This window comes from Aptenodytes forsteri, unplaced genomic scaffold (assembly GCF_000699145.1).
Source record: "Aptenodytes forsteri isolate BGI_AS27 unplaced genomic scaffold, ASM69914v1 Scaffold224, whole genome shotgun sequence".
NCBI classification, from domain to species: domain Eukaryota; kingdom Metazoa; phylum Chordata; class Aves; order Sphenisciformes; family Spheniscidae; genus Aptenodytes; species Aptenodytes forsteri.
The window spans coordinates 1705889-1732915 of NW_008794879.1; the positions used below are offsets into that span (position 1 = coordinate 1705889).

General features: G+C 39.4%; 1 protein-coding gene across 1 annotated transcript in view; it reads left to right on the forward strand.

The window, feature by feature from the left end:
* The window catches only part of HOOK3 (hook microtubule tethering protein 3), a 94477-nt gene that overhangs the window by 1398 nt on the left and 66052 nt on the right, over positions 1-27027 (forward strand). Inside the window, exons 2-3 of the mRNA XM_009274656.2 lie at positions 14523-14608; positions 22120-22192. Of these exons, the coding sequence (XP_009272931.1) occupies positions 14586-14608; positions 22120-22192 (96 nt within the window). The 5' untranslated portion in view covers positions 14523-14585. The remainder of the gene's footprint in view (positions 1-14522; positions 14609-22119; positions 22193-27027) is intronic.

The window sequence follows — 27027 nt, forward strand, 5'->3', positions numbered from 1 at the left end:
CCCGGGCTCGGCGGGCGAGGTGTTGCCCGTAGCTTTGATCCTTCCCCCGCGACCCGCGCCCTTCCTGGCGTGGCTCCGGTGTGTCAGTGCCGCCTTTTCCTCACCTGCCGGCTGTGCTCGGCAGGCTTTCTGACCAGAAACTTTCTTTTCGTCTCTTTCTTTCCTCTGTATTTTTAAGTAGTGCTTGAGCCTCGAGAGCCAAAATTCACCTGTGAAGTCGAAGATAATACATTATCAACCTAAGAATTACCTTTTCCCGTTTTAATGTTCAGAGCTTGGTCCTTAAACATCTTCAGGTTGTGCTGTCATTCACAGAGCAGCCAAAATGTAGTGGATATTGAACTTGCGTTTGCAGGTACTCCGTAATTTGAGCAGTGACTGTAACATAGCCATGAAACTTGTATTTCTGTAGCAGCTGATTTATTGGTTAGCTGTTTGGAACCACTGGATTTCGTTTTGGGGCTGTTTTTTTTTTTTTCCCCCCTCCATAAGCAAAATTGCCAAGGAAATACCCACTATATGAACCTCTGGAGTACAACTGATTGTTGAAGAGAACCTGAGATTTTTCTCTTTTAGATGTTTAGCCTGTGCAAGGCCAGAGCTGGGTAAAGCTGTGATGGTGATGCATTGATACATTACTGGGGAATGACAGGTTAGGTTAGGTTTCTCTGTGAAAGTCAAAAGGGGATGAGCAAGGGAAATTCAGTGATTGTTAGATGTGAGCAGGTGGCCTGGAAAGTACAGAAGGCGGAGGTTTTGGGGAAGAGTGTGCCCCAGTGCTTCATACAGGTCTGGAATAAGTACCCCGGTTTCTCTTTCCTTCACATTCCTGCCAATCCTTGCATCAGTGTTGCGGCTGGCCACTTGTCCTGCTTTTGCCTTCCCATGCTTTCTTTCTCAGGTGTTGGGAATGAAAGTCCTCTTCCTGATAGAATTCATGAGGAAGCTGATGTGTGTGAATCCTGGCAAAGAAAGGCTGAGTGAGAGGCTCAGTGCTAGGAGAAAGAGGAAGGTTTACTGGGGGGTGATGGAGGAAGATCTGCTGCTGTATGCTGCTAGATTCCATGTGTTTTCGTTTTAGGTGTTTTAGATATGTTCCTCTTGTGCTCTCTGGCAGTAAAGCAGTTGTGCCAATGGGAGAAGCATAAGCTTGAAAGCTTACCTAGCAAGTGGTCGCGGTCCCAATGCGTTCCTAACTTCCCAGATTTCCAAATAAGCAACAGACTAGCTCTTTCCTTTGCATGTGAGACTACTGCACTCAAAACATGTAAGCTGCTGCAGAATGAAATGAATTGTCTGTTATATGGTGTTGGCCTGTTGAGAGTGATTTGAACTGTTGATCCTACCTATTATCCAGTCGCAGGTAGGACAAAGTTGTGAATGAATTGTGAAGTATAGCATCTGTGCAGAAGTCTGTGTCAAGTCTGAAAAAATTTCAAAACTAAAAATATTCCAATATTCTGTTACTTAAGTATGCTGTTCAAATTTGATTTTGAGGTGTTAATATTTCAATAGTTGTTTTTAAAAGTTCATAAGGTTAAGGTGTTTGCTAGCTAGCGAGGGAGATCACAAAATGCAGAGTCAGAAGGCAGTGGCTACTTCCCTGTTCCCCAAAATAATTCTTTGTACAGCCAAATATAGTACAAACCAGTGGTTTATATGTGTTCGAAAGGATTGTTTTATCAACTTCTGCACATATTCATATGCAGTGGAAGTTGGATTAGTCTTGATAGAAAATAAAGTAAGAGTCACTGGTTCTTGTTTGTGGAGAGGAAGAGGACAGGTGTATTTATGAAGTCTATTCAGTGTTAGTGAAAATCACTGATTTTCTTGCATTAAACAAAAAAATAGTGGAAAGAACTAGTGATTTGTTTGCTTGTTTGTTTGTTTGTTTGTTTTTCCTTGCCACATTTGAGGTTGGTAGTTGAGGCAATTGATTTGTTGAGCGGCAAACTTTACTGTTACCCTTGAAAAGAATTTGCACTTTCTTAGAAAAGCTAAACCATTGAAAAAAACTACCTTGGCACAAGAAGCTGTCCTGGAACAGTAGACATAAAAATGGAAAGCTTAGAGAGAGAAGTCGCAGCAACAGAAAAAGTCTTGTGGCATTGACCATCTGTAGGAATTATTACTCAGTCATATGGTCATGTTTGAGCAGTAGTTAGTATTTATAACCTTCAGTCCTGAAACTGTACCTATCCAGTGGAGTCTTGTCCTGTCTGAAGTAATGGTCCATGCAGATCCCTTTACATTTCTAACCTTTGCACCCCCTCAGATACTGTGCTAATCAAGAAACTAGCTGCATCTTTTTTGGTTAGCAGAAATATTATTAAGTCCTTCTTAAACAGCATTAGAATTAGCCAGCATGTTTCTTAGATGAATGTCTGGAGTTACCGGTTATTTTTACAATTTCAGGATTTTTGTGTGAAACAAACTCAGTAAAAAAAATGAAGAAAGGTGGTTTCAGTTTATTCCAGGATACATGAAACTTGCAAAAGAGGCAATGAAGTTTTTTAGTCCTCGGTGAAACTGTCTGTATAAACAAGATGCTTTTTTTTGGCTGGCTTTCTCTCAAGTCCCATAATGATTCTTGGGAAACGGTTCATTAGATGGGAGAACAGAGCTGTCTTAATTGCATACCTGGGATGGCCAGTCTTCTCCATTATGCCAGAGGAGCTGGCTGTTCTTAAAAACTGGTTTAACCTCCCACATTGCTTGCTTCACATTCATATAGAAGTACTTGAACTGGTTTGTCTGTGTTTTAAGTAGAGCAGATAAGGCTTTCCACAAGTCTGAGAACCTGTTCAGCCTAAACTGAATGTTTGCTCCGATGGATGTAGGGTGAGATGAAACTGCTCCTCCCTCTGCCAACTCATGATTTTAATGAATGAGAATATCCCTCAAGCCTTTTACCTGGCATGCCTGGGATTCCTATTCTGGTATCTTTAAGCTGGAGCAAACTGCTTACCTGTGAATATGCTTTGTTTTATTCTTTAGTATTTCACCAACACCCCCATTTTTGGTGTTATGCTCTAGGTTGGCGTGTAATTCTCAGGTGTTTTTGCCTCTTCGACAGCATTGTCAGGTGGGTTCCTGAATCATTTTTGTTCAGGATTTTAAGTCTGGGAGAGCTTTTGCTTCCTACCACTTTAGCAGGTGACCATGACGTTATTTTGAGGCAGCCAGGGTACTGGCAACTCGAGCAAAACTGAGCGAAGGACTGGAGCCCAACTACTGACATCTCAAAGTTGATGTTTATACTTTAGCAGTGTTTGCAGCCTACTGTAATTGCAGAACTATTACTCTACCAAAAATCTCCCAGAAGCCTCTTCTGAGACTATTCTAGGCACTGTGGTATAGTTATCCAAGCTGCACTGCAGCCAAAGCAGTTTAGAAAAATGTGGCTGTGAGGTAAACCTGCAATGATACTAAAATTGTTTCAGCATATCTAATACAGATTCACAACATCTTTTCTGTTTAAAACTTATGACTGGTCCTCGTATGAACATGCAGGGTTTGTTTTTTGGTTTGGGTTTTGTTTGGTTTTTTTTTTTGCTTTGTGTGTAGTGTCAGGAGTGCTTTTAACTCAGATACATCACTGAGTCATTTCTTAAAACATGGAGAGCTGTCAAACGTGCATGTGGCAGTTACACTTTAAGATGTCTATATCTGAAATCGGTGTGATGGCTATAGGCTTTTGCTATGTAATCTGAGAAATTTTCTTCTTTAACATAGAACTAAGATGTGATACTGAAAAGATTCCTTAGCATTGGTATGTAAACAGCAGGATTCCTCAAAGAGGCCACTGCTGTCTGATATAAGTAGCAGATTGCTGTGGAAATGTCATGAACTTTCTTTCCTTCATTATGATAAATATCTCTTATTTTGCTATGTGCTGCTCCACCAAGCTGCATCTTGCCTGCTTTCTTTCTCTTCCAACCCTCAAGGCCAAATATAGTTTCTGTGGTAGACATGTTAAAACTTTTATGATAAGTGAGAATTTTGTGAACACTGTACGAGGCCCCTGTTTCGGCACCCTCCATTTTAAAAGCATTCTGGAGATTTGTGGTATCAATCCTTTGACCTTTCTCCTTTTTGGTTGAAAAATCTTCTCAGTACAGTCTATCTCTGTCTTCTGTGTGGTGGCCTATCCCCAACTGGAAGAATTTGCCTGTGTTAGTTTGAAATATAGAGACCATGTGAGCAAGTGCTGAAACAGATTTTGATTCCTCAGGAAGGCTGCTTGTAAATGCTTTGTAGGCACCCTTTTCGGAGAGGGTCAAGTCTGCTGGAATTTACTAGGGAAGCTGTGTTTTCTCCTACTGTCCAGTTGCCTCCTTTTTAGACTATGCTGTTCTTGATCCTTGTGCATCTATGGTTTTAAGTACTTTTCTGGTTTCTTGTAGATGCAAAGGTTGTAGGAGATTTGCTAAGCCTGTTTAAACTCTTTCAATCCTTGATCACTGACTGCAAAGTTGTAGGGTTTCATTTTCTTCTGATGATATCATCGCATCAGCATCTCTTACCTCTTGAAGAAAACATCCAATTTTAGGAGTGGTTGATTGTGCTGGTGGTGACAGCAGGTCAAGAAGATAGTTCTGTTTGAATATGTTGCTGCTCAGACAGAGGGGAAAAAACACTGAGCTTGCCAGCAGTCATGGAACATGGGTTGAGGTATCTGGCAGATCACAGCCCCTGTATCTGCTGTGACAGACCAGTAGGTTGAGCAACCTGTTTTATTTTTGATGACCTCTCACTGAGATGGTAAAGAATTTGTTGGTCCACCCTTTTAGGGGTAGTTGTCTAAGAGAGTGATATTCTGAGCATATCGTTCACTATGTTTGAAGGAGCTGGGGTGTCTAGCACCATTATTAGGTTATAGGGATATTTTTGACCTATTGCTGAGAGGTCAAGAAGAGGCAGAAGAACTTATCTTAAAGATCGTATTGTAGAGCAAGTGATATAAGGCTGATAATGTATGAATATGGTAATTAAAGATAATAAGGTACAGTTTGTATGTATTCCTCTCTTCTTCGCCCCTTCTTTTAGGTCAACAATAGGAAGGAAGGCTGAACACAGAATTTGGAAATGCAGACATTATTCTTCATGTGTGTGTCTTGACAGAGTGTTAGATTTTCATTCTTTGGGGCCTTGTCCCAGATTCTGCCTTTTTTCAATTTACTCCTTTCTGAAGAGCTGCTCTATAGCAATGGTACATTTATAACAATTGCTAGTTCTCTGAAGAAAAAACATTTAGGTGTAATTCAGTATGTGCTCAATTTCAGCTCCCAGTTCTGCCCCCTCATTTTTTTGGGGGGGATTGTGAGGTGTTACTTGGAGAAGAAACAGGTTTTACTGCTGAGAACTGTGAACCTTAAACAGTGTAAAGGAAACAATTTTTCTGTTAGCTTGTTAATCTCAAGGTGGGAGGTGAGGAGAAAAACCTGTTTCTATCTTCTTTTTGAAATACTTAAACAGTTATTACAAAGAGACGAAGTCAAATTGTGAATTTTGCACAATTATCTTTGTCTTTCTTATTGTGAGACCATTTTGAGGCTCTTGAACTGGAAAATGATACTCTGACATTCTGTTCTTTCTGGACCATCAGAAGTCTTTGCTGCAATATGTTTGACTTTTGTATAGCAATTGCAGACTTTCAAGTTGTGGAGCAGGGGAGGGAGAAGAGGAGGGGCCCAGGACTCCGTTGCACTTGCTGCTATCTGCTTTCTTGGCTGAGCTGAGGACTCGTGAGTACTGTGATAGTTTAGAAAGACTTAACTCACTTTGGTTTGCCTCCAGCTTCAGAGCCTAAGTCCAGGATTGCTTAATCAATTTAATTTGCAAGTCCTAGTCATTAATTAAAAAAAAAAAAAAAAAAACACGAGGTTATTTGCCACACAGCAACTAACACTAGCACAAGGTTAAGGCAGGAATTGTGTGGCTGGAAGTGAGGGGAAGAGGGTAGTAATGTCCTTCTTGTGGCTTTTGTTGCCGACAGCCTGGCAGGTCCTGCCACACAGGAAAGGGAAAGGGATTAACTCCTTCCTTACTAGTAGTGGTTTCCTGCCCTGCAGAGTATGCATTGCTGTTTTCCTCGCTGCCTTACTTTGCTATGCATGACTTAGTCAGTCCTATGAGTTACTTAGTACCTCAGTACCTGAACAAGAGACAACACGGAAGGTTTTGGTGGAGGGAAAAGCTCTCTAAGGTTAAATGTGGGGGGCAGTCCAGCCAGCACGCCACTCCTGCATGTGGCAGGAAGAAGCTTCTGAATGAATACAGAGCTGGAGTTGTGTTTCAGTGGACTAGCTGGGGCCACAAAGGGATGGCAGCTTTTCAAAGGGGGCACACAGGAAATGTTGTTGGAGTGGTGCATGTAGTGGAGCAAGTATTGCACAAAAAGATGCATTGCAAATCTGATGGTAGTGTGCTTCAGCCCTAGAATTCATAGGGCTCTTTTGTGCCATTTAGCTGCAAGCTTCTTTGCAAGCGTACACTACGCTGGAAGTGTAGTGCTTTGTGTCCTCTGTGGAAGTCCTGTTGACTGTTCAGAGCTAAATCTCTCAGGGTAGCTAAGTTTAGATACTTAAGCTAAACAACAGGTGGGTGTTCACATGCCATGTGATATATGTTTTGGGGACATTAGATCTGGGAAATGAGCATCCGTATTTTATTCATTGCAGAGTTGCAAAGTATTAAATGGGTTACAGCCTTTCCTGCATTCCTGGATTACATAAGATAAACCTTTGAGTGAACTTGTTTGCCATGGCAGCAAGGTATCCATAGTTTTCCTTCAGGATAGGAATAAGTAGAAACAAGCTTATGTTTAACTGCAACAGAGATTATGGTTGTTTTATCAATTCTACTGCCCCCTTGGTGGTTAGGAAGAAAAAAAAACAACAACAGCAGGACTTGGATCATTCTGGCGTGGTTTAGCTGATTTTATTTTATGGACAATGCCAAAAGATGGCAGCCTGTTTCATGGTGGCTCCTGCCTTTCTTAAGGAATCCTGGAATACGGTCAACCTCTGAAAAATCTTGTTCTGCATATCTACAGAGTCTCCATGAAGTTCAGGAAAATATTTGCTGAAATATAAATCCTGGAAATAGAGAAGACTTGAACTGTAAGATACGCTAAACTTAGTGGTGTGCTACACATCTGTGTTACCAGTTCTAGAATCTGATAAGTCTGAAATTTCTTAGCCTGATGAAAACTTACTGCCAGCTCTCTCTGAATCCTATCTTTTAGCTGCTAATTCTTTCTTACTCTTGTGATCCTGTGAAAGACTGTTTCCACACTGATCAGAGAGTTTGTGATACGATATTTCAGTAGAACTTAGTGCTCTTGGATTCATCTTCTGTGCCTTTGGGGGAGAGTTCTTTATTCCAGCTGTCAATAGAGACAGTACTTTTCATCTAAATTATAGCTGCAAGAGGGTGGAGTTGTGGGCTTTAAATAGTTATTCTTCTTTTTCTGTATTTTGCAAGGGGAAAGCTGTCATCTATGTTCACCTTTTTTTGTTTTGTTTAAGTAATATTAGAAATATGTATAAATTTGGACTACTAGTACGCAAAGTTTTTCTGGCTAACCACTAGCCAAGAAGTTAATGGACTTTGCTTTGCCTTATGCCATCAAATAGAAGCTATGCCTTGTTGCCTGTCCTTTATCTTAGTATGGATCAATTTGGGCACATTTGCCTGGTGCTATTCAGGTTTCTAGTAGCCTAGCAGTCTTCATTCAGGATAAAAAGAATTTTGCTCTTTTGTTCATTGAGCACTGTTCTGATATTTGTACTTAACACCTACTTCTAGAGAACAGTTCCATTATCCTCCTTTGGTGAAACTTCATGCATCCCAATTCTCTGGGTTGCATTCTCATCTAGGGTTCTGTGAGTGAGAGAGTGCTGAAGACAGAAGATATCCTACTTATCCTATCCTATGTTTAATGTGACATCACTTTAATTATGTTATTCTGTCAACTCTGGGTAGTAGGGATGGGAATTTTTGCACTCTGATCAGCAGAGGAAGCCAGTGGTTCACCTCCTGTGAACCTTGCCATTTGTGTTTTCTTCCATGAGAGGATGTTTCTAGTCTTAAAAGGCACTTTTTGGGGTTTCTAAAGTTCATTGGTGCTTGGTGGAGTGTGAATGTATGTATCCTATAAATGTGGGTGTATTGACGTAATGTTTGGCAGTTTTGCACTTATTAATAGCTTGTATTGTGAGAAAAGAAGAGAAAGCATCAATGGTAAATATTACTTTTAAATAAAACATGATTAAGTAGATGAAAATTGGAAAGAACTGTTGGTTTATGGTGCTGCGTTAGGCTTTCCTATTACGTATCATATTTGCATTTTATCTTCGTCACAAATGCTGTATACTATTCTTTTTCATCAGCTGGCTTATCTGGCTTTCAACTGAAAACAGCAATACATTCATTTTCTCCCCAGCAGTTGGTAGATTAGCTTGTCTTCTCATGGATGTTTCTGAAATGGTTAAACCAAACACCATTCAGACTTGAGACTGTTCATTGTATCTTAATAATGTGTCATACTTGAACACCTCAGTTAGCAGCAATTTAGTGGCAATGCCAAGGTAGTGCAGTAATAATTGGTTTATGCTGTCATGGCTCTCTCATCTCACAGTCCTTTAGTAAGTAAGCTTTAGTCAAGGTATCTCTTCTACTTTCTGCACTGTGTGCAAAGGAAATATTTAATCTTTGGAAAATTTAAACTATGAATGAAATACTTTGATTGAGGTCGAACACAGTATATATAAAATCAGAAGGAAATTAATAAAAATAACATTCAATTCCTCCTCCCTGAAAGAATCCCCACCCTGGCCAGTAATGTAAAGACCTTGCCATTTCATTGTTTGGCAAATTGAGTGCCTAACATTACGGCTGGATTGCAGAGTAACTCTTGAGATTTTAATAAGGAAAATCTGAGAACCTAAAAATCAGTGAAAACATACGGAAATGCAAATCCTGGAATAAAACTGTTGCTTGTTGGAGAGCCTGGATCCCCTTTGTTTGTTTCATGCAGTCTGCTGCTGTCTTGGAAAGCATGAAAAAATAGCTTGTGGCATGGCTATCCAAGCAGAAGATAGCAGTGCTATGAACTGGGAGGAGAAAAATGGATGAAGAAGCCTTAAAGTTGTCCAGAAGCACAGATCTGTTTATAGGATAGGAATTCAATTCTCATTATGACAGGTCTGGCTCAATACAAGAATTTGGCATCTGAGGACAAACAACTTTCTGTATCATATAATTAGCTTACCATCCTGAAAAAAATTAATGGTCTGGTTTCCTCCAGGCATTGAAGCTGAGTAAAATTTATTTTAGTGGGATTCTTGCAGATCTTGTAGGTAATATTGGGCAAATGTGTGAGGACAGAAGTATCCAACCCTCCTTAATCTTCTCTGCCAGTTTGCTCTTTCAAGCGTTCTTGCTAATAGCTTGAGTAGTGATTTGCATCCAACCCAGTGAGGCTGGTTCCTTTCTTGTTCTTACTCCTTTTAGCCACTTCTCCCTGTCTTAGCTGTGTGATCTGTTTCTTCTGTGGTGATACAGGATTGTTCTAGGCTAAACATGGCAGCTAGTTGTAAGCTTGCATAGTCAGTTCCAAAAATGTAGGGAAATAATGGGTAAGTAATTCTAAAGGATCATTTATAGGTTGGGGAGTACTTTGCTTTGATAAATAACTAATTGGAAACGGAGCGTTACCTTTTGTTGTGTTTGTGCATAAGGTAACCAGTCACACAGTGTTTTATCTGCTAAGAACCTCTAATAAAGATTTCAGGTATTATTACAAAAGAATACATAAAAGGTCTATTACGCAACTGCACCAGCAATAAAACCCAAGCTGTGTATATAATCACTGTGCAAAGAGCAGGTCTTTCATTAACTCTTAGTGTTGAGAAGGGAAAGGTGCTGGAGAGCTTTTTGGTTTGGTTTGGTTTTTTTGTTGTTGTTTTCCTCCAGCTTCATGGGATGCTAGATTCCCCATCACAACTTTTAGCCTGGTCCTCAGCTACTGTCTTTGAGAACTGAATGTCCAGTTCTCTGACCTTCATATCATGAGTATTTTTAATGAAATACATTTCTGCCTCCTATCCTTAGTAGCTAACAAATCCTCACTAGTCATACATGTAATCCGGAACTGTAGCTCGGATTTTGTAAGGTTCTGACTTGCTGCAGCAATTATTTAGTCCCCAGTGATAGCCTCCTTCACATTGAAACAGTCACCTGCTACTCCTTATTTTAAGTTTTGTATAAAAATTGACAGCTCATGTTCATGGCCATGTGAATCAGAGGTCTGGATTAATATTTAATAAAATGAAATAAAAGAACCCTTTTCTCTCATTACACGATAGTTGATGGAAGGTGTGAGGCCTACTGGGGCAAGTGGTTGGTGTTTTTTTTCCCTTTTTCCCCCAGACTCTTGTCTGATTGAATCATAGAACCATAGAATGGTTTGGGACCTTTAAAGATCATCTAGTCCAACCCCCCTGCAATGAGCAGGGACATCTTCAACTAGATCAGGTTGCTCAGAGCCCCGTCCAACCTGACCTTGAATGTTTCCAGAGATGGGGCATCCACCACCTCTCTGGGCAACCTGTGCCAGTGTTTCACCACCCTCAGCATAAAAAATTTCTTCCTTATATCTAGTCTAAATCTATCCTCTTTTAGTTTAAAACCGTTACCCCTTGTCCTGTCGCAACAGGCCCTACTAAAAAGTCTGTCCCCATCTTTCTCATAAAGCCCCCTTTAAGTACTGAAAGGTTGCAGTAAGGTCTCTCCAGAGCCTTCACTTTGCCAGGCTGAACAACCCCAACACTCAACCTGTCCTAATAGGAGAGATGTTCCATCCCCCTGATCGTTTTTGTGGCCCTCCTCTGGACCCGCTCCAGCTGGTCCGTGACTTTCTTGTGCTGAGGACTCCAGAGCTGGACGCAGTATTCCAGGTGGGGTCTCACCAGAGCAGAATCACCTCCCTTGACCTGCTGGCCACACTTCCAGTACCCCCAAGTCCTTCTCAGCAGGGCTGCTCTCAATCCCTTCATCCTCCAGCCTGTATTGATACCGGGGGTTGCCCCGACCCAGGTGCAGGACCTTGCACTTGGCCTTGTTGAACTTCATGAAGTTCACACAGGCCCACTTCTTGAGCTTGTCCAGGTTCCTCTGGATGGCACCCTGTCCCTCAAGCATGATGTCAAGGCTCCATATAGGGGTACAAGAAGTGGAAAAAAAAGAATCATAACAGGGAACAGGAATTAATTTACAGCTTTGGGGAACTAATGATGGGGACAGTATTGCAAACACTCCAGAAGTAGAAACAGTTCCAGCAGGATGAGAGAGAAGTCTTCCAGGAGGAAACACATCACAATGCATAGGAAGGGCAGTGTTTTAACAGCTGTTGTTGAATAGTTGTTTAGAGGCACACTCAAAAAAATATTTGCTTCTTTGTCTCCACAGCTGGACTCTGCTTCTGTATTGCCACATTCTTATCATTCTTCTCCCTTCTGGAAACTGAACTCTACTGTTTCTTAGAGTGGTTTAGCATTTTGTAGAACTATCTGAGAATGGTGTAGGAGTTTAACTTTGACATAAATTTGTAAAGCTATTTTATGTAGGTTTTTTTTGAAGAAAATTTGTTACTTTCATATCTCTGAAGGATATGAAAAGGATATAGTTCCTTTGTTTTAAGAGCTGAATAAATTTGACACCTTAATTGAAATATTATGCAGTGTATTCCTTTCCTATGCAAGCAAAGAAATTTATTACAAAATTTAAATGTATGTGAAGAAACAAGTCATATAATTAGTTTTAGTCTTTCTTTCTGTTCTTTGTCATCTGACTATGAAAGCATTATTGTCCTCAATGGCAGTCTTGCATGTGTGATTGTGGGGGGGAAAAAAGAGTTTAGACTGGTTACCTGAGCCTTAATGACAGTTTTGACCTTTTCTTGTGTATAAAGTATTGGGGAAGTATGATGATAAAATTAGTTACAAAATAGCAGAGTATGCATCTTGGGTTTTTGTGTCATGGAAATAGGCTTAGCAACCTTTCTTCTTTCATCATTGTAGTGTTATCTGCTATGTATGCTTTTATTTAGTCAAGGAGGTGTTTCATATATCAAGACTCAAAATGAATTTTAAAAAATCTGATTAGTTTGCAGTCTGTTTGAAGACCTCCTCGATATGCTCTTGAAAAGAGCATTTAACTTTTGACTATTTTTGAAAAATCATAATAGTAGTAGTTTTTAAGTGATTTTTTGATTTGCCTATTGTGCAGCAGTGATTTAAATTTTCATTATTTAAAGGTATAATATGCAAAATTAGAAACAAGTTTTCATTGTCTATGCTTGAGAATTTTATCCTTATAGCATCTTGAACTTCTTCAAGCATAAGCATCCATGATGTCGTTGCAGCTTTTTTTGCTAGAAAGTATTATTTCCTGTTTAATGTGTTGCTGAGTTTGTGGATTCAGACTCAGAATTGTCTCTGTATTCCTTCGACAGTATTGCTGCAATTCAGAGACTGTAGGTAAATTCAATTTTCCGGCGAAATAGTAATCTGATGTTATATCCTGTTACATGGTGGTTTTCATGTGTGGGGTTTTTTTTCCTACCCACCCTGATTTTCACCTAGTGTCCTGGCAATCTATGGTGGCTTCTTGATTCTCTGGAGAAGAAGTGAGGAGCTGTGTTTTCTGGGTAGCTCAGACCAAGCCATAGGAAAATCTACTGAATCTGAAGTGTAGAAGTCACTTCTGTCTGTTTTGTATGCCACACAGTAATTTGTTCTTGTACTCTTGGAACATGGACATCATTCATGGCTCCTTGTCGGTCACTGTTGAACTTGCTCAGCAAACATGCTCTGAGAGGTCATTTTTTTGGCTCTTCATGGACATCACTGCTGGTTTTTATCCTAATTGAGTGCTAGTTTCTTTTCTTCCAGAGTAAAGGAAAGAAAGGAACATTCACCTAGATGCTTGTTCTCCAAATTAATGTTAAATGGCATTGCTAGAGTGCTTACATGACACTCCAAAGGTATTATGAGAATCTGGATATTGTGCTCTCTACTTTTTGAGAGCCTTCCCTTCAAAAAAGGACTTTTATTGGGAAATGGCTTGGACCAGCATTAATGTTTCAAACGCCACTAAAGCATGAATGGTTGTACATTACATTACGTTCTGAAAAAAATGGTTGATATAGCTAACATTTATGTAGCCTGAAGCTGCAAGCTTTCTTGTAGGTTTTCTTATCCCTGGTGCATACAAGTAGTGCTTCCTACAAATAAGTCCAGGCTTCCCCTAGGAGGAGGATAATAGCAGAGAGCATTAGGCAGATACCCTTCAAATGACGTCATCAAAACTATCTTCACAGAACTCATCCAAATCCTTTAAAAATAATGTTCATTTAAAGTAAATGATCAAATACCTTAGGCCAGTTGAAGAGACTGTGCTGAAGCAGAAAGGCTTTTTTCCACACCAAGGGAGGAAGGGAGAAAAGAGCTTTGCTTTGTGTATTTATACATTTGCTGATAGGGTAGGGGGAGGGTTTCAGATAGCCTGTATGCTATATGCATGAAAATGGAGTTGATGAATAGAAGCCATACAGAAATTATGTGTATTGATGGGTGTTTTTTTGTTAAGAGATTATTCTTGCTCCTCTGTAATCTGGAATATTACACAGCATCCTAAGAAAATTAACCTTAGGTTGGTCTCAGTAAAGGGTGTTCAGTGTGCAGTCTGTGGAGGTGAATTTGTTACAGACTAACTCATCCTTAGTCATAAGTAATTCTGTCATCAAACAGCTCAGTCCTATGGTCCTTGCCATTCCCCTTCAGAAGAGCAGCTTTTTTGAATCTTAGCTTCCATCTGAAGACCAGAGGCTTGCCATTATATGGGCCTTACTGTCTGTCACTGTGTTAATAAACCACCCTGAAATATTCAGAACACTAGTAGTGCATAGACCTGTTAGGATTTAGCAGCATTGTGCTCTCCTCTTCCATCTGATAGTAGGGAATAGTTAAGTTTGGAGTATGTATGTCCCTCTACGTTTGATCTTCTGGTTGTGGGGAGCCTATGAGAGTTTTGTGTGATCAGTGTTACTCCTAAATGCTGAGTTTCTTATGTTCATTGGCAGTGTGCTTGAATATACGCTCCAGAAGTACTTGAATGGAAGAACAGAAGGCCCAGTGACTTTCCAAATTAGAAAATGCTGTGGAAAATTTGCCTTTTGGAGAATGTACTGCTGTTATTTGTAGCAAAGTTTACAAGTTTGCGAAAACAAAGATGCTAAGCCCTGGCAGTAGTTTCTGGGGGCTACAGGTGTGCGTCTGAAATGTAGCTATATGCAGAATTACCTATAAATCTAAAGCTTCATAATTCCTAACATGTACACTAAATGTGTGGGGCTTACTCTGTTCTATTTACTGTTTGGTAGCATTTTTTTTTTTACTTTTGAAAATCTCTTGATATTGAAGTAAAAGAAGATAACCTTTTCCTTTCTCCCACAGATCCAGACGTTTAATGTTGAGGCACCATGCCAGACCGTGGAAGATTTAACGAATGGGGTTGTGATGGCCCAGGTTCTTCAAAAAATGTAAGAAATTGTTTATTTAACGAATTAAATACACACAGTTCTATTATCTGTACGTTTTTCTGTATTTAAGTGTATTTTATTTCAAGCTTGGCTGGTATTCCATAAAGATGTGGCTTTTCCTATGCTTAGACAGTACTTTAATCTGGAACATGACTAATATGGTTTTATCTCTATAGTTTTCAGATAATTATCTTAAATGCAAAAAAAAAAAAGTTTTGTTTTAAGGAGGTATTTATTCAAGTGTGAGCTTACTGGAAAGCAAGTTGGATTAAAACTAAGCTTACAAATTCAAACTTTTTAAAAAGTTGGAACCAGTGCAAGGTCATTGTTTGAAACGACAGTCAGTATATCAGTAAAGTTAGAATTAGTTTCATGCAATAAAACTTCTGTGATAAACTGAATGGAGCTGACAATTTAGTTGTTTGCAAAGATACTACATTCTTGAAAGTAAGTGAAGGAATAATAGCTGTTACACTAGATAATGTTTTTGTTCTTTTGAACTTTAAGATCAAATAGGATAAAATGCATTAGTTCAACATCTAGGGTGTTTCTGGGGACTACAGGTATGCATCTGAAATGTAGCTATATGCAGAATTACCTATTTCCACAGAAACACAACTTTTTATCATTCATTAGAAACTTAAGCAACATTTACCAAAGTCAGCAGTCCAAATTAAGTATGCCACTTCTTGCAGACCTATTTTTTTTAAAAAAGATATGCTTTATTCCTTTTAACATGAAGAGGGTACTATATTGAGTGTAAATGCAGAATAAAATGTTTTCTATGTAATTCGTTTAGAATGAAGACTGGACAGGTACAGAATAAATATGAACAGCTTTCTTGTAGAGTTGTTCTGGTTTGCATCAAAGAATTGTAGAATAGTTGAGGTTGGAAGGCACCTCTGGAGTGTTTAATCCAACTCACCTGCTCAAAGCAGAGTCTGCTGTAGCAAGTTGCCCCAGGATTGTGTCCAGTCAGATTTTGAGTATACGGAAGGATGGAGACTTCACAGCACCTCTGGGCTACCTGTTGCAATATTCAATTGCCCTCACAGTTTAAAAAACAAACAAACAAACAAACAAACAAAAAAACAACAAAAAAGAAGGGGGCATTTTTTTCTTTATGTCCAGATGGAAGTACTTGTCTTTCAATTTGTGCCCTGTGCCTCTTGTCTGTTCACTGAACACCACTGAGAAGATTATGTGAGGGTATAAAGAAGAAGGAGCTATCAGGTATTTATACACAGGATTGATAAGATCCCACTGAGCCTTCTCTTCTTAAGGCTAAACAAACACAGCTTGCTCAGTCTCACCTTGTATGACAGATGCTCCAGTCTGTTAATCATCTTATTTGCCCTTTGCTGAGCTTCCTTGTATGTCCACGTCTCTCTCATACTGGGGAGCCCAGGACGCAGCACTTCAGATGTGGTCTCACCAGAGCTGAGTAGTACCTCCTTTGGCCTGCTGGCAGTGCTATTCCCAGTGCAGCCCAGGATGTGGTTGGCCTTCTTTGCTACAAGGACACATTGCTGGAATGTGTTCAGCTTGGTTTCTACCAAGCTGCGTCTCTGCAAAGCTGCTTTCCAACCAGTTGGCCCCCAGCATATACTGGTGCATGGGGTTTGCACTTACGTTTACTGAAAGGCATAAGGTTCTTGTCAGCCCATTTCTCCAGCCTGTCAAGGTCCTTCCAAATAGCAGCATAACTATCAGGTGTATCAAACACTCCTTCCAGTTTTGTATTACCTGAAAACTTCCACTCTGTTCCATCATCTAGGTCACTGTTAAGGACATTTAATAGTATTGACCCCTTGGGTATGCGGCTAGTGGATTGGCCTCCAGCTGGACTTCATGCTGCTGCTCGTAACCCTTTGAGCTTGCAGTTCAGCCACTTTTCAACCCATGTCACTATCCACTTACCCAGGCCATGCTTCATCAGTTTGTCCATGATGATGTTATCCTGATCAGGTGGTCTGTAGCGGGCACCTATAACAATGCCACCTATGTTCGTCTGCCTAGTCATCCTGATCCATAATCTCTCAGCTGGCTCATCATCCATCCCAAGGCAGCTCTCTCACATGAAGGGCATCTCCCTGTCACTGCCCTCCCAGCTTGTTCTTCCTAAAGAGCCAGTATTCATTCATGGCAGCAACCTTGTCATGGGAGCCATCCTACCATGTCTTCATGATCCCAATGAGACTGTGGCCTTGTAACTACACACAGAGCTCTGTTTCCTCCTGTTTGTTCTCCATGCATTAGCGCACAGGCACTTCACATGTGCATCCAGTCTTGTTGATTCCCAAGAATGAGAGCTTTCCCTGTAATGTTTTTCCATAGGCCTTTCCTTCTTTTTGTGCATATGCTTGGGGTGACCCCACTTCAGCCCTGTTTTGTTGACTATGAGGTATCTCTTGTTCATGTTGTCCCACACGCTTTGCTTGCCAACAGAGTCCACTACTTTGTTGCTTGATGTTTGGTTGTATTTTCCCTTCTCTATTGTTCCTTGTTTAAAACTGTTCTTACCAGGTTGGCCAGCCTGTTGGCAAAGATGCTTCTGCCCACCATAGTCAGGTGGGTTCCATCTGTTCCAAGCAGTCCTTGATTCTCAAAGAGGGTTCTGTGGTCATAGAAACCAAGACCCTGCTGCCAACACCAGTTCACAGCTGGTTGTTGACCTGCGGGATCTGTCTGCTCCTCAAGCCCTTCCTGCTAACTGGTGTGACTGGGGAGAACACCACTTGGGCCTTGACCATAGCTTCCAGAGCCACGTAATCACACTTGGTACTTTCCAGGTCTCCCTAGCTGTATAGCTGGTGCCCAGGTGGGAGAGCAGAAGGAGTAATAATCTGAGGGCTGGACAAGCTTTGGCAGTCTTTCAGCAATGCCACGAATTCAAGCATGAGCATTTGGCTTACAGATTCAGTTGTTAATAAACAGGTGTTGGTAAATCCATAAAACACACTTTCTTTTTATCATAAAACCATTATCTTTGAATTTCAGGTTAAAGTACCATTGAATGGAATTCTCCAGTGCTAACTATGTTATCTCGGAGGAAGAAATTCAGCCTGTGCTTTAGCTTCTCTTTTTTTGTGTAATTTTTTGTATTATTCTGTAAGATTCACTGTTCGTTTCTGTTCAGATGTGTAGGTTACTGGTCCCTCTGACTAGAATTGGTATGAAATACAGTAAGATAAGATGCCTGTACACAATCAGTGTTGATTATTTTACAGAGTGCTGTACTCTAGGAGTAAAGATTGGAAGAAAAAGAAAATATTTGAACTGTCTGAGTAGACTGTCTGCCTAAAATCATGTAGCTTATGCTGTTTAGAGCAGATAGAAGTACCATAGCTTGCTTCCGAATTACATCCTCTTTTTCTTCACATTTTTTTGTAGCCTTCACTGATGTTACTTGTGTTTTCACTGTCCATTGGTATCCCTAGAACAGCATGATTCCCTGTTTTGTGCTACCATCCTTTCATCCCACTCTGGAGACTGTTTAGTACCAGGTGTCCCTCTTGTTTTAATTCTTTCTTTGTCTGTCATACCGGCCTTGGTAAATGTAAGAGATGGTATATATTTTCATTTGTCATCTGTGCATTGTGCCCCACTTAATGAATTATTCATTTCTTATATTATACATTGCAGCGTGCTGTGTATGTTTTGACACATGCAGAACACAAAAACCTTGCTTTTGTATATCGCTGGGGGAGGGAAATTTTTGTAAACAGACATTTCTTAAAGCAGCTTACTGTACCACTGTTAAAATGAGTAATAATCATGAGTTATACTACATGCTCTGTGGGTTGGTTTTCTTCAGAAGAATATTTCTGTCTCTTGGCATGTATGATGTGGAGAGATGATTGCTTAAATAAAGGAAAATTTGCATACAGAATAAGATGGAGATGGTATAAATGAGCACTGCTGAAAACAACATCACATGAAGTGATACAGCATTAAGAACTGCATAAGTATCTTGTGCTCTGAAGAAAAGTCCCAGTTATCTGCAGTACTATTCAGATACTAGGCAGCAATCAACTGATACAGAAATACCTTTATAAACCTGGAAAGTTACCCAGTGCAAGAGATTGTCCAAGTTTGGATCTAGGCTCAGGAGCTTACTGAATTCAAAATGCTTGGTTCAAACAAGTCATCTCATGGTAATGATGATGCTCCATTCAGTTATCTGCTGCCCTTGTTTAGTGCAGTACCTCTTCAAAATGAGCTGGTAGGTTTTGTAATCACAGCTGCTCAGTTCTCAACCACACATTTTCATATTTGCTTAGGTGATGCTTTTTCAAACGCTGTGAGAAATGACAGCATCTTTCAAAATGACATGGACTAAGGGAGTTAAAGAACTCTGAGTATGATTGAATCATGATAAGAGGGAGACTTATTCGCAGCAAGGGCTGTGAATGACCCAATGTCTGGACACCCCTTTTAAAATGTATTTGTAGAAATTCTGATGGAAATTTTTTTTTCAGATTCGATTTCCATTAGTTTGATAGAGAGAGAAAGCATTGCTGTTGGTATTAATTCTGAACCTTAACTGGTCTTTCGAGGACAGAAATGAAATTATAATGGTACACTAGGAATGATTCTGAGGTAATTTATGGATGAGGAAAGGATGATCATTCTAGATTTGCTTGCTGTTGATACCCAACCTGTTGCTTTTCTGCTTGTTGTATTCCTGGCAAAGTGTTTTTGCAATATGCTACTAATTATTGTGTAATCTGCATGGAGGTGCTGTAAAGAGAATTGTTGGTACTGTTCTGACCACTGTTACATGTTGATGATTTAGAGTGGATTGCTTATCAGCTGCTGGACCCTTGGATACTTCCATGAGGTTTGTATACTTAAAAAGAAAAAATGAATGGGATCTGTGGGAGAGGACTACCACACTGAGTTTAGATTTAATTCTCAGGGATGTTCCTTATATATGTCTGATGACATATATAAAGATGTAGGTAGCCCAAGACTTCCATCAAGACAGTGAAGGCCAGTTGCTGGTCCATGTGTTACTTTTATTGCAGTAGTCACTGAGAAAAGCTGCTTAGTTGCTATTGAAGTACAGACTTCCAGAGTGGAATGAGTTGGATCTGACCCTGAAATCGTGTTACTCTTCCTCAGCTGATGCCCTTATTGTTGAAAATTGGGTATGCAATATTAGCCATCCAGTCAGTCCAAATATAATTCTGCTTGTGGGCAGTTGTTTATGCTTACCCATGTTGCTTCTTAGAGTCATTATCTACAATGAAAATGGTAAGTTAAGAATTGGCATATTCATGGCACTGCAGCCTTGAAGCAGCTGAAGATGTTAGTGACCAAGTGCAATCCTTAAAATGATAAGATACAGTCCTTTAGAAAGTCCTGTTGGTCTTTTTTGCTGGTGAAGCACAGGTAATTAGGCATATCTGCTTTCTCACTCAGCTGCATAAACACTTCATAGTTGTGAGTATGTTGTAAGCAAAGCTTACTTGGCAATTCCCAGAAGACCCGTCTGAAAGATACTAGGGTGCTTTTTGGACTCCACACCTCAAATGGAATCAAGTGGGACTACATGGGGCTTGAACTCTCTTTTTTTTTTTTTTTTTCCTCGTTACTGTGCAGATGATTTTGTTGTGGTTGAGTGGAAGTTAGGCAAATCAAGACTTTCTGCAAGGAGAGCCATTGGTTTCATGTAAAAGCTGAATGTGAGCCGCCTTCATCTCTAGTAGATCTTGTATGTATTCGAATCAATTTCATTCTTAGGTCTACCTATCTTCTGAGGGCAGAGAGGCCATTTGAAAGCTATTTGAAAACGTCTATTTCAAAACCACATGAAACTCTGGTTAAGACATTGCTTTTTCTGTTTCATAGTTTAAGATTCTGTCATTTGTGCTAGAACTGCACTGTTTTTGAATGGGAGTAATTTGGAGTCATCAACTTAACTAGTAATTAAAGCTGTTCTTCCAGCTATATGTTTGCAGATGTCATGCAGAGGAGAGGAAATATGCCGTAATCTTCACCAGAATCTGTAAAAGAATGTGTAAAAATAGCAATTGGAATGTGTCAGTAGAGAAACATTGCTGTTTGTGATCTCTCTCCGTTGCTGTGTATTGTATCATGGGCTACTTGCAGACCTTGATGCATTGTGAAGAAGACATTGTGGGGAAGATGGAGTATAGGAGATACTGTGCATCAGGTACAAAGTGTGGCTATAGAGTCTGTGCCCTAATATTAGTACTGATGTAATTGCTGGTTTACAGCATATATGATACAGATGTCATTTGAATCTCCAGACACATTCATAGTTTTCTTGAGCTTTTACCGAAAGATCTCATGGCATCTTGCCGTTAAAAAAAGAGCTCAGTCCAGAACCATTCTATCTGTAAAGGATACAGCAGTAAATCTAATAGTACTCGGTGGCAAATGCAGCAGCGTAAGTCCAGAAATTAGAATATTTCCCGTGAAACTCTGACCTGGCCTACCACACTGACTCTTAAGAGCCTTATGCTTACAAAAAAAGAAAGGTGTTTCTTTTTTCCCCTGACTATATTAACTTCATATGCTGGATGAAATATGAGCCTTTCCTTATATTATGTTGACCTACTCCTTTAAAACCAATTATTTGTAGTGCATTCTCTCTCCTTAGTTCTGATCATAGCATTTTCAAAATTCTGTATGATATAAGGAAAATTTGATTTAAGTGAACAGTAGAAAATGTTAGCCTTTTAGATGATCTTGGAATTTGGGGGCAAAAGAGTCTTGGGAGTTGTCTTGAAGAAGCAACTTATGGGAGGTGCTTGCAAGAAAAAGGAAGAGAGGGAAGAAGTTTATAGAAATGTAATTATACTCTACAAGCAGTAGGTGTTCTGTTCTTTATCTTGATTGCCTCATCAAAAGTGCAGAAGATAGAAAAACTTTTAAGGAAAGGTGTTCACAAAAAGGTTTGTCTAGGGTTACTGTGAAAAGAGATTTGCAAAAACTGATAGTGTTTGGTAGATGAAATAATAGTAAAGTGTGTTCTCAGTAGTAAATACTTAACTTCAGTGATACTTTTTAACTCTTCTCACAGTATGAAGTCAACATACGGTTGTTTGGTCTCAAGCTTCCCATCTTGAAGTTGAATAGTTGTAAGCAGTGTATAGCAGTAGGGATCCGTAATATGTGGAAACATATTTTGTAACACTTTCAAGCAATGCAAGCAAATACTGCTCCAGCACTGGCTGATGAATTAGAGGAAGAAGAATTTACAGAGGGAGAAACTGGCAAAATGCATTCCAAATACAGCAGCTTTCTCAAAAGTATTGGCTACTCACGGCACACAAATGAAGCCATGCTGTCAACAGGGTGCAAGGTCTTGGAAAAGTGAGTAGTAACAGGATTCTGAACTACTATATGCAGGCCATGTGTTGGGTACAGAGGTAGTCATTTAAGTAACCTCAGCCTGAGATAGGGGCTTAATCACTAAGGTATCCTCACAGTTTCTGTAACGTGTTTTTAATGAATACTCTACATTTTTTGTGTTTCAGAGATCCAGCTTACTTTGATGAAAATTGGCTGAACAGGATCAAAACAGAAGTAGGAGATAATTGGAGGCTAAAGGTATTTGACTGACTTTGTTTGTCTGTGAATCTGTATTTCAGTTCTTAATACAATACTGTATCTAAATAGTAGCATATTTCTAGATTAAGACCTTGCTTTAAAGTACAGTGTTTTGAATTTTAGACCATTTTAATTACACTTACTTGTTTTTTATGTTGTTGTAGTCCTGCACAGTTTAGCGAAGAAAAGACATTTTTAGTTTGTAAATAGGTTTCAATAACTTAAAAGGAAAATATTAAAGTAAATTTTATGCATCAATTACCTCTCTTTGTTTTTCAAATGTTGAATGAAAGATTTTTTTAAATGCAAAGTGTGAAAGTAGCGTTAAAAAAAAAGAGCTCTGAGAAGCAGCTGCATAAAAATAGCACAATAATAAGCAATTTATTTAAATAAAAATAGCAAAGTGTTGTTTCCTTTTACTTTGTCAGCTCTGCACAACTACTGAGCTTTAGGAGAGGAAGTAGTGTTTTTTCTGTGTTGTTTGTACTCAGCATGTTTTTTAACCACGGTCTATTTGCTGGGTCATTTGTATCACTTGGTATTCTGGTACTTTCTCTGCATACCTTAAGGCAGTAGAATTTACAGTGCTACGGCTGAGGAGCATTTTGGTTTATAAAACCTGAAGAACATAGTTTTACATGCAGATATTAGTGTAGTTTCTGACCAGTTTTGTTGAGAGAATGATATATGTGCCTTTCTAAATTGCCATTTCCAGCCTGACTGCTTGGGGTCACAAAATAGTGATGGTTTGTCTGTTAGTTCATGTTTCCTATAAAACCACCAAAAACCCTTCTGAGCACCTGGGAAAGGGCTACAACTGTGAAATGCTCTAGTACTTACAGGCTTGTCAACATCACTGGCTGAATAGAAGGGACACAAAGATAAGCGCTGCCTGGGACAAGGATGGAGAATACTGTTGCTGTATATGTTGTGACTTGGCCAGCAGACCTGTCAGCGTGGTCTCTGCTGCCTGGCCAGCTGTGTGCAAGTCTGGGCTGCTTTAGAATGTTTTGTCTACCAGGGCTGCCAGCAAAAATGTGGGTACACTGAGGAGAATATATTGACTGGCTGGTGAATAAAAGACGTGATTCCTAAAAAAGCTTTGTTAGTTCTGCTGCTTGTAGAGCAGTTAATTTAAATGAACTTTTCAAAGAAGCATATGGAGTTGCAAGTGAACATCTGGATACAAGGTTTTATTTTTCTCTCAAATATTTCTGTGGCTTTTTTCTAAGGAATATTGAAGTCATAGAATCATAGAATCATTAAGGTTGGAAAAGACCTCTAAGATGATCGAGTCCAACTGTCAACCCAACACCACCATGCCCACTAAACCATGTCCCTAAGCGCCTCATCTACATGTCTTTTAAATACTTCCAGGGATGGTGACTCAACCACTTCCCTGGGCAGCCTGTTCCAATGTTTAACCACTCTTTCAGTAAAGAAATTTTTCCTCACGTCCCGTCTAAACCTTCCCTGGCGCAACTTGAGGCCATTTCCTCTCGTCCTATCGCTAAGTCTTGGCTGTTAAATTTGGAGAACAACAAAACAAGAACTGTTTGTTATAATAGCATTTCGGCTGATTGAAAGCGGAGCAGCAGCTTCTGTAACTCTCTCATGGAGCTTGAGGAATAAATTTTTTTATGTCTTCCACCAAATTGGCAGATACTAAGGCTTAGCAAGTGTGAATAAAAAAAAAGAATCTGCACAATCTAGTAACTTCTTTATATGATTGAGGTTGGAAGAACATCAGGTCAAATTTCAGTTTCTTGCTGATGTCATTCCTTCCTGTTTTTCATATATCCATGTAAATGAGAACTAAAGACTGATTATTTTTTTGTTTAAAAGAGATTTATACTCCAGCTTTTTGTATACATTTTTATGTACCACTTCCCTTTTCATGAAGAGTACTAAAAGGCACAAATGTGATATATTAACTCTTATTTTGTAAACAGGAAAGTAATCCTATACTTTGCCAACTGTTCTTCTTTATATGTGAGTAAACACTGTTAGTAATCTAGTTGTTCAAATGTCTATCAGTCAATCCATCATTTATAGTCTGGCTTGTAGGAACACTTTCAATCTGTGCACTTCTATTCGTCACTAGATTTAAAATGTAGGCAACATACTTCTACGTGACTTGATTATATAGATTTCCCTTCATATTTTAAGAAGCACCATGAGAAATGGTAATTGGGTTATCTTACTACCTCACAAGTCATGATAATGAGCTGAATTATATTCTTGTTGCTAAACATGGTTGCTCTTTGCCTCTGATATCATATGGTGTAATAGTCACCACTTGTACAAGGTCTTGGTATCATGAACTGCGTAAAGGAGCCAGTCTAGTAGGGGAAATAAGTTAAAAAACCAAACCAAAATGTAATGTGCAGGTAGTTCTACTTTGTGGAACAGTGGTTAGGAGGGCCTGATATAGGTTAGTGTAGGCCTGATACAGCCCTCCTAACCACTATTGAAAGAGATACTCAGAAAATCATGCAATTGTTAACTTTGAATTGGATGCTGTTCTGTATGGGGAATAAACAAGAATATATGGCTCAGCTTTCATTTTTTTTTTTTTTTTTTCTACAGTTACCTTCCTGATAACTGCAAATGATACAGCCCTCCTAACCACTATTGAAAGAGATACTCAGAAAATCATGCAATTGTTAACTTTGAATTGGATGCTGTTCTGTATGGGGAATAAACAAGAATATATGGCTCAGCTTTCTTTTTTTTTTTTTTTATTCATCAGTTCACTTCCTGATAACTGCAAAAATGCAGTCTTATTAAGAATATTTTTCCTGTTGCTGTACCAGTTTAAAACAAATGTGTAAATTCACAGGGATGTTGTTATATTCTTGGTTTCAGGGCAGGTTGTCTGACTTGAGAGATTGAGCAATGCACAGCATAGAAAAAGGGAAATGTTAGACGTGGGGGACTTGCAAAGTAGGAAGCATTCAGCAAGCATTCTGGGTATTACAGCTGACCAGATCTTTGTCTACTGTGTTTAGTAGAGAAACATGTTGTTACTTCTTTGGGGTTAAAATTTCTGGGGCATAGAATACATCAGCATACATAGCATTTTATGTTTTCCCTTGGGCAACAAAAAGCCTACATCTCACTGCTCTGCTGCCTTAACTGCAGTTTTATGTTGTGGTTAAAAAACAAAAAAAGCAAAGACATATCTCTTTCCTGATGTACAACTGAACACTTTATATAGCCAGAGTTTAAACTGGGTACACACTAGTATTTCATGCTGAAGAAGAAGATGTTTTGAAGATAAAACGGCCTTTATTGAAAATGGAAAACAGAATAGAAAATAATTCTGTTGCCAAAGTTTTGCGGGAATGAAATTTCCTAATCAAGAAACAAGAATAGTTCAATGTCAAGTCATACAGGAATACCAGTAACAGAACAGAAATTTAAACAGTAAATTCTTTGATACACACATGTCAGTTTTGGCAATTACAGAATAAGTTGTTGACTGTCTGAGGGATGGGAGAAAACTGACACCCTTTTTGGTTTTTTCCCCCTTCCATTCAGTGTGGTTGTACCTCGCTTGGGAAAGGAAGGAAATACATTGTTCAGCTTCATTTCTGACTTTTTCCTCTGGATTTATCGCTTTGGCATTCAGACTACAGCATTGGTTTAAAGTACAATTTTATTGATGTTTATACGAGCAAGCTGTGTTTGTTCCATTACTGAATAGCACATTCAAACAATAGGAGCCACTAGACTTTCTGCAACTAGTACAGTTTGAATGCCTTGTGTTTGATACAACACTGCAAAATGGAATAACCAATTAAATTAGAGCACAGACTACTTAGTGCTGTAATCTAAGTAAACAAACCTGATTTTTGAGAATTGATTTTGACTCCCTGCAGTAGTACAGTTATGTTTGCTCTGAATTCTTCTACAGTACAAGCTTGTTTGACTGGTGGAGTAATGGAAGCTAGTTTTCAGTGTACAATATCATCTTTCTGCTACTGTCTTGTTCCTTTGCAAGAGAAGGGAGCACATATTCACGAGCAGCCTTTTAGGTTTTTTTTTTTCTGGTAAGGGTGGAAGCCTGTCATGTGAATGTTTTTCTGCAAGCAAGAAGCAGAGATTATAGGCGTACTGTAAGCCAGCTTTCATTTCTGTCAAAAAGATAATTAGCAACTGATATATTTAATTCTGTTTCGATATACCCTTAATTCCTAAGTCAACAATGTCTCCAAATATAAGTTTAATGTGGGAATGCTCTCTGTGTTCAGAGCCACATTTAATTTTTTTTTCTTGTCATTTAACTCAAGGAAGTGTCTGTATCTGTTCTTTTTGGAATTTCTTTTTGCAGAAGACAGGTTGGAGGGGGACAACCCCCAAAGCTAGTGGTACAGTCTCCCTTTAGGCTCCATTTATAATCAGTGAAGAGACAGGCTCCCACAGAATGCAGTTTAAAGCAGAAACTCAATGTTTGTGGTGGGAAGGATGCACGCGCACTCTCCCTCCCCTCCTTCCCTTGCCCCCCACCCCTTTTAAGTGCAGCTGGGAAGAATATGTACCTTAATGAGATATCTGAAGCTGATTGATTAAGAATTCTCTCACCACTTGCAAGTGTGCCCTAGCAACACTTCCAGAGGTTATAAGGTTCTTAATTATAACCTCTGTGAAGGGAAATGGGTCATAGAATCATTAAGGTTAGAAGAGACCTCTAAGATGATCGAGTCCAACTGTCAACCCAACACCACCATGCCCACTAAACCATGTCCCTAAGCGCCTCATCTACATGTCTTTTAAATACTTCCAGGGATGGTGACTCAACCACTTCCCTGGGCAGCCTGTTCCAATGTTTA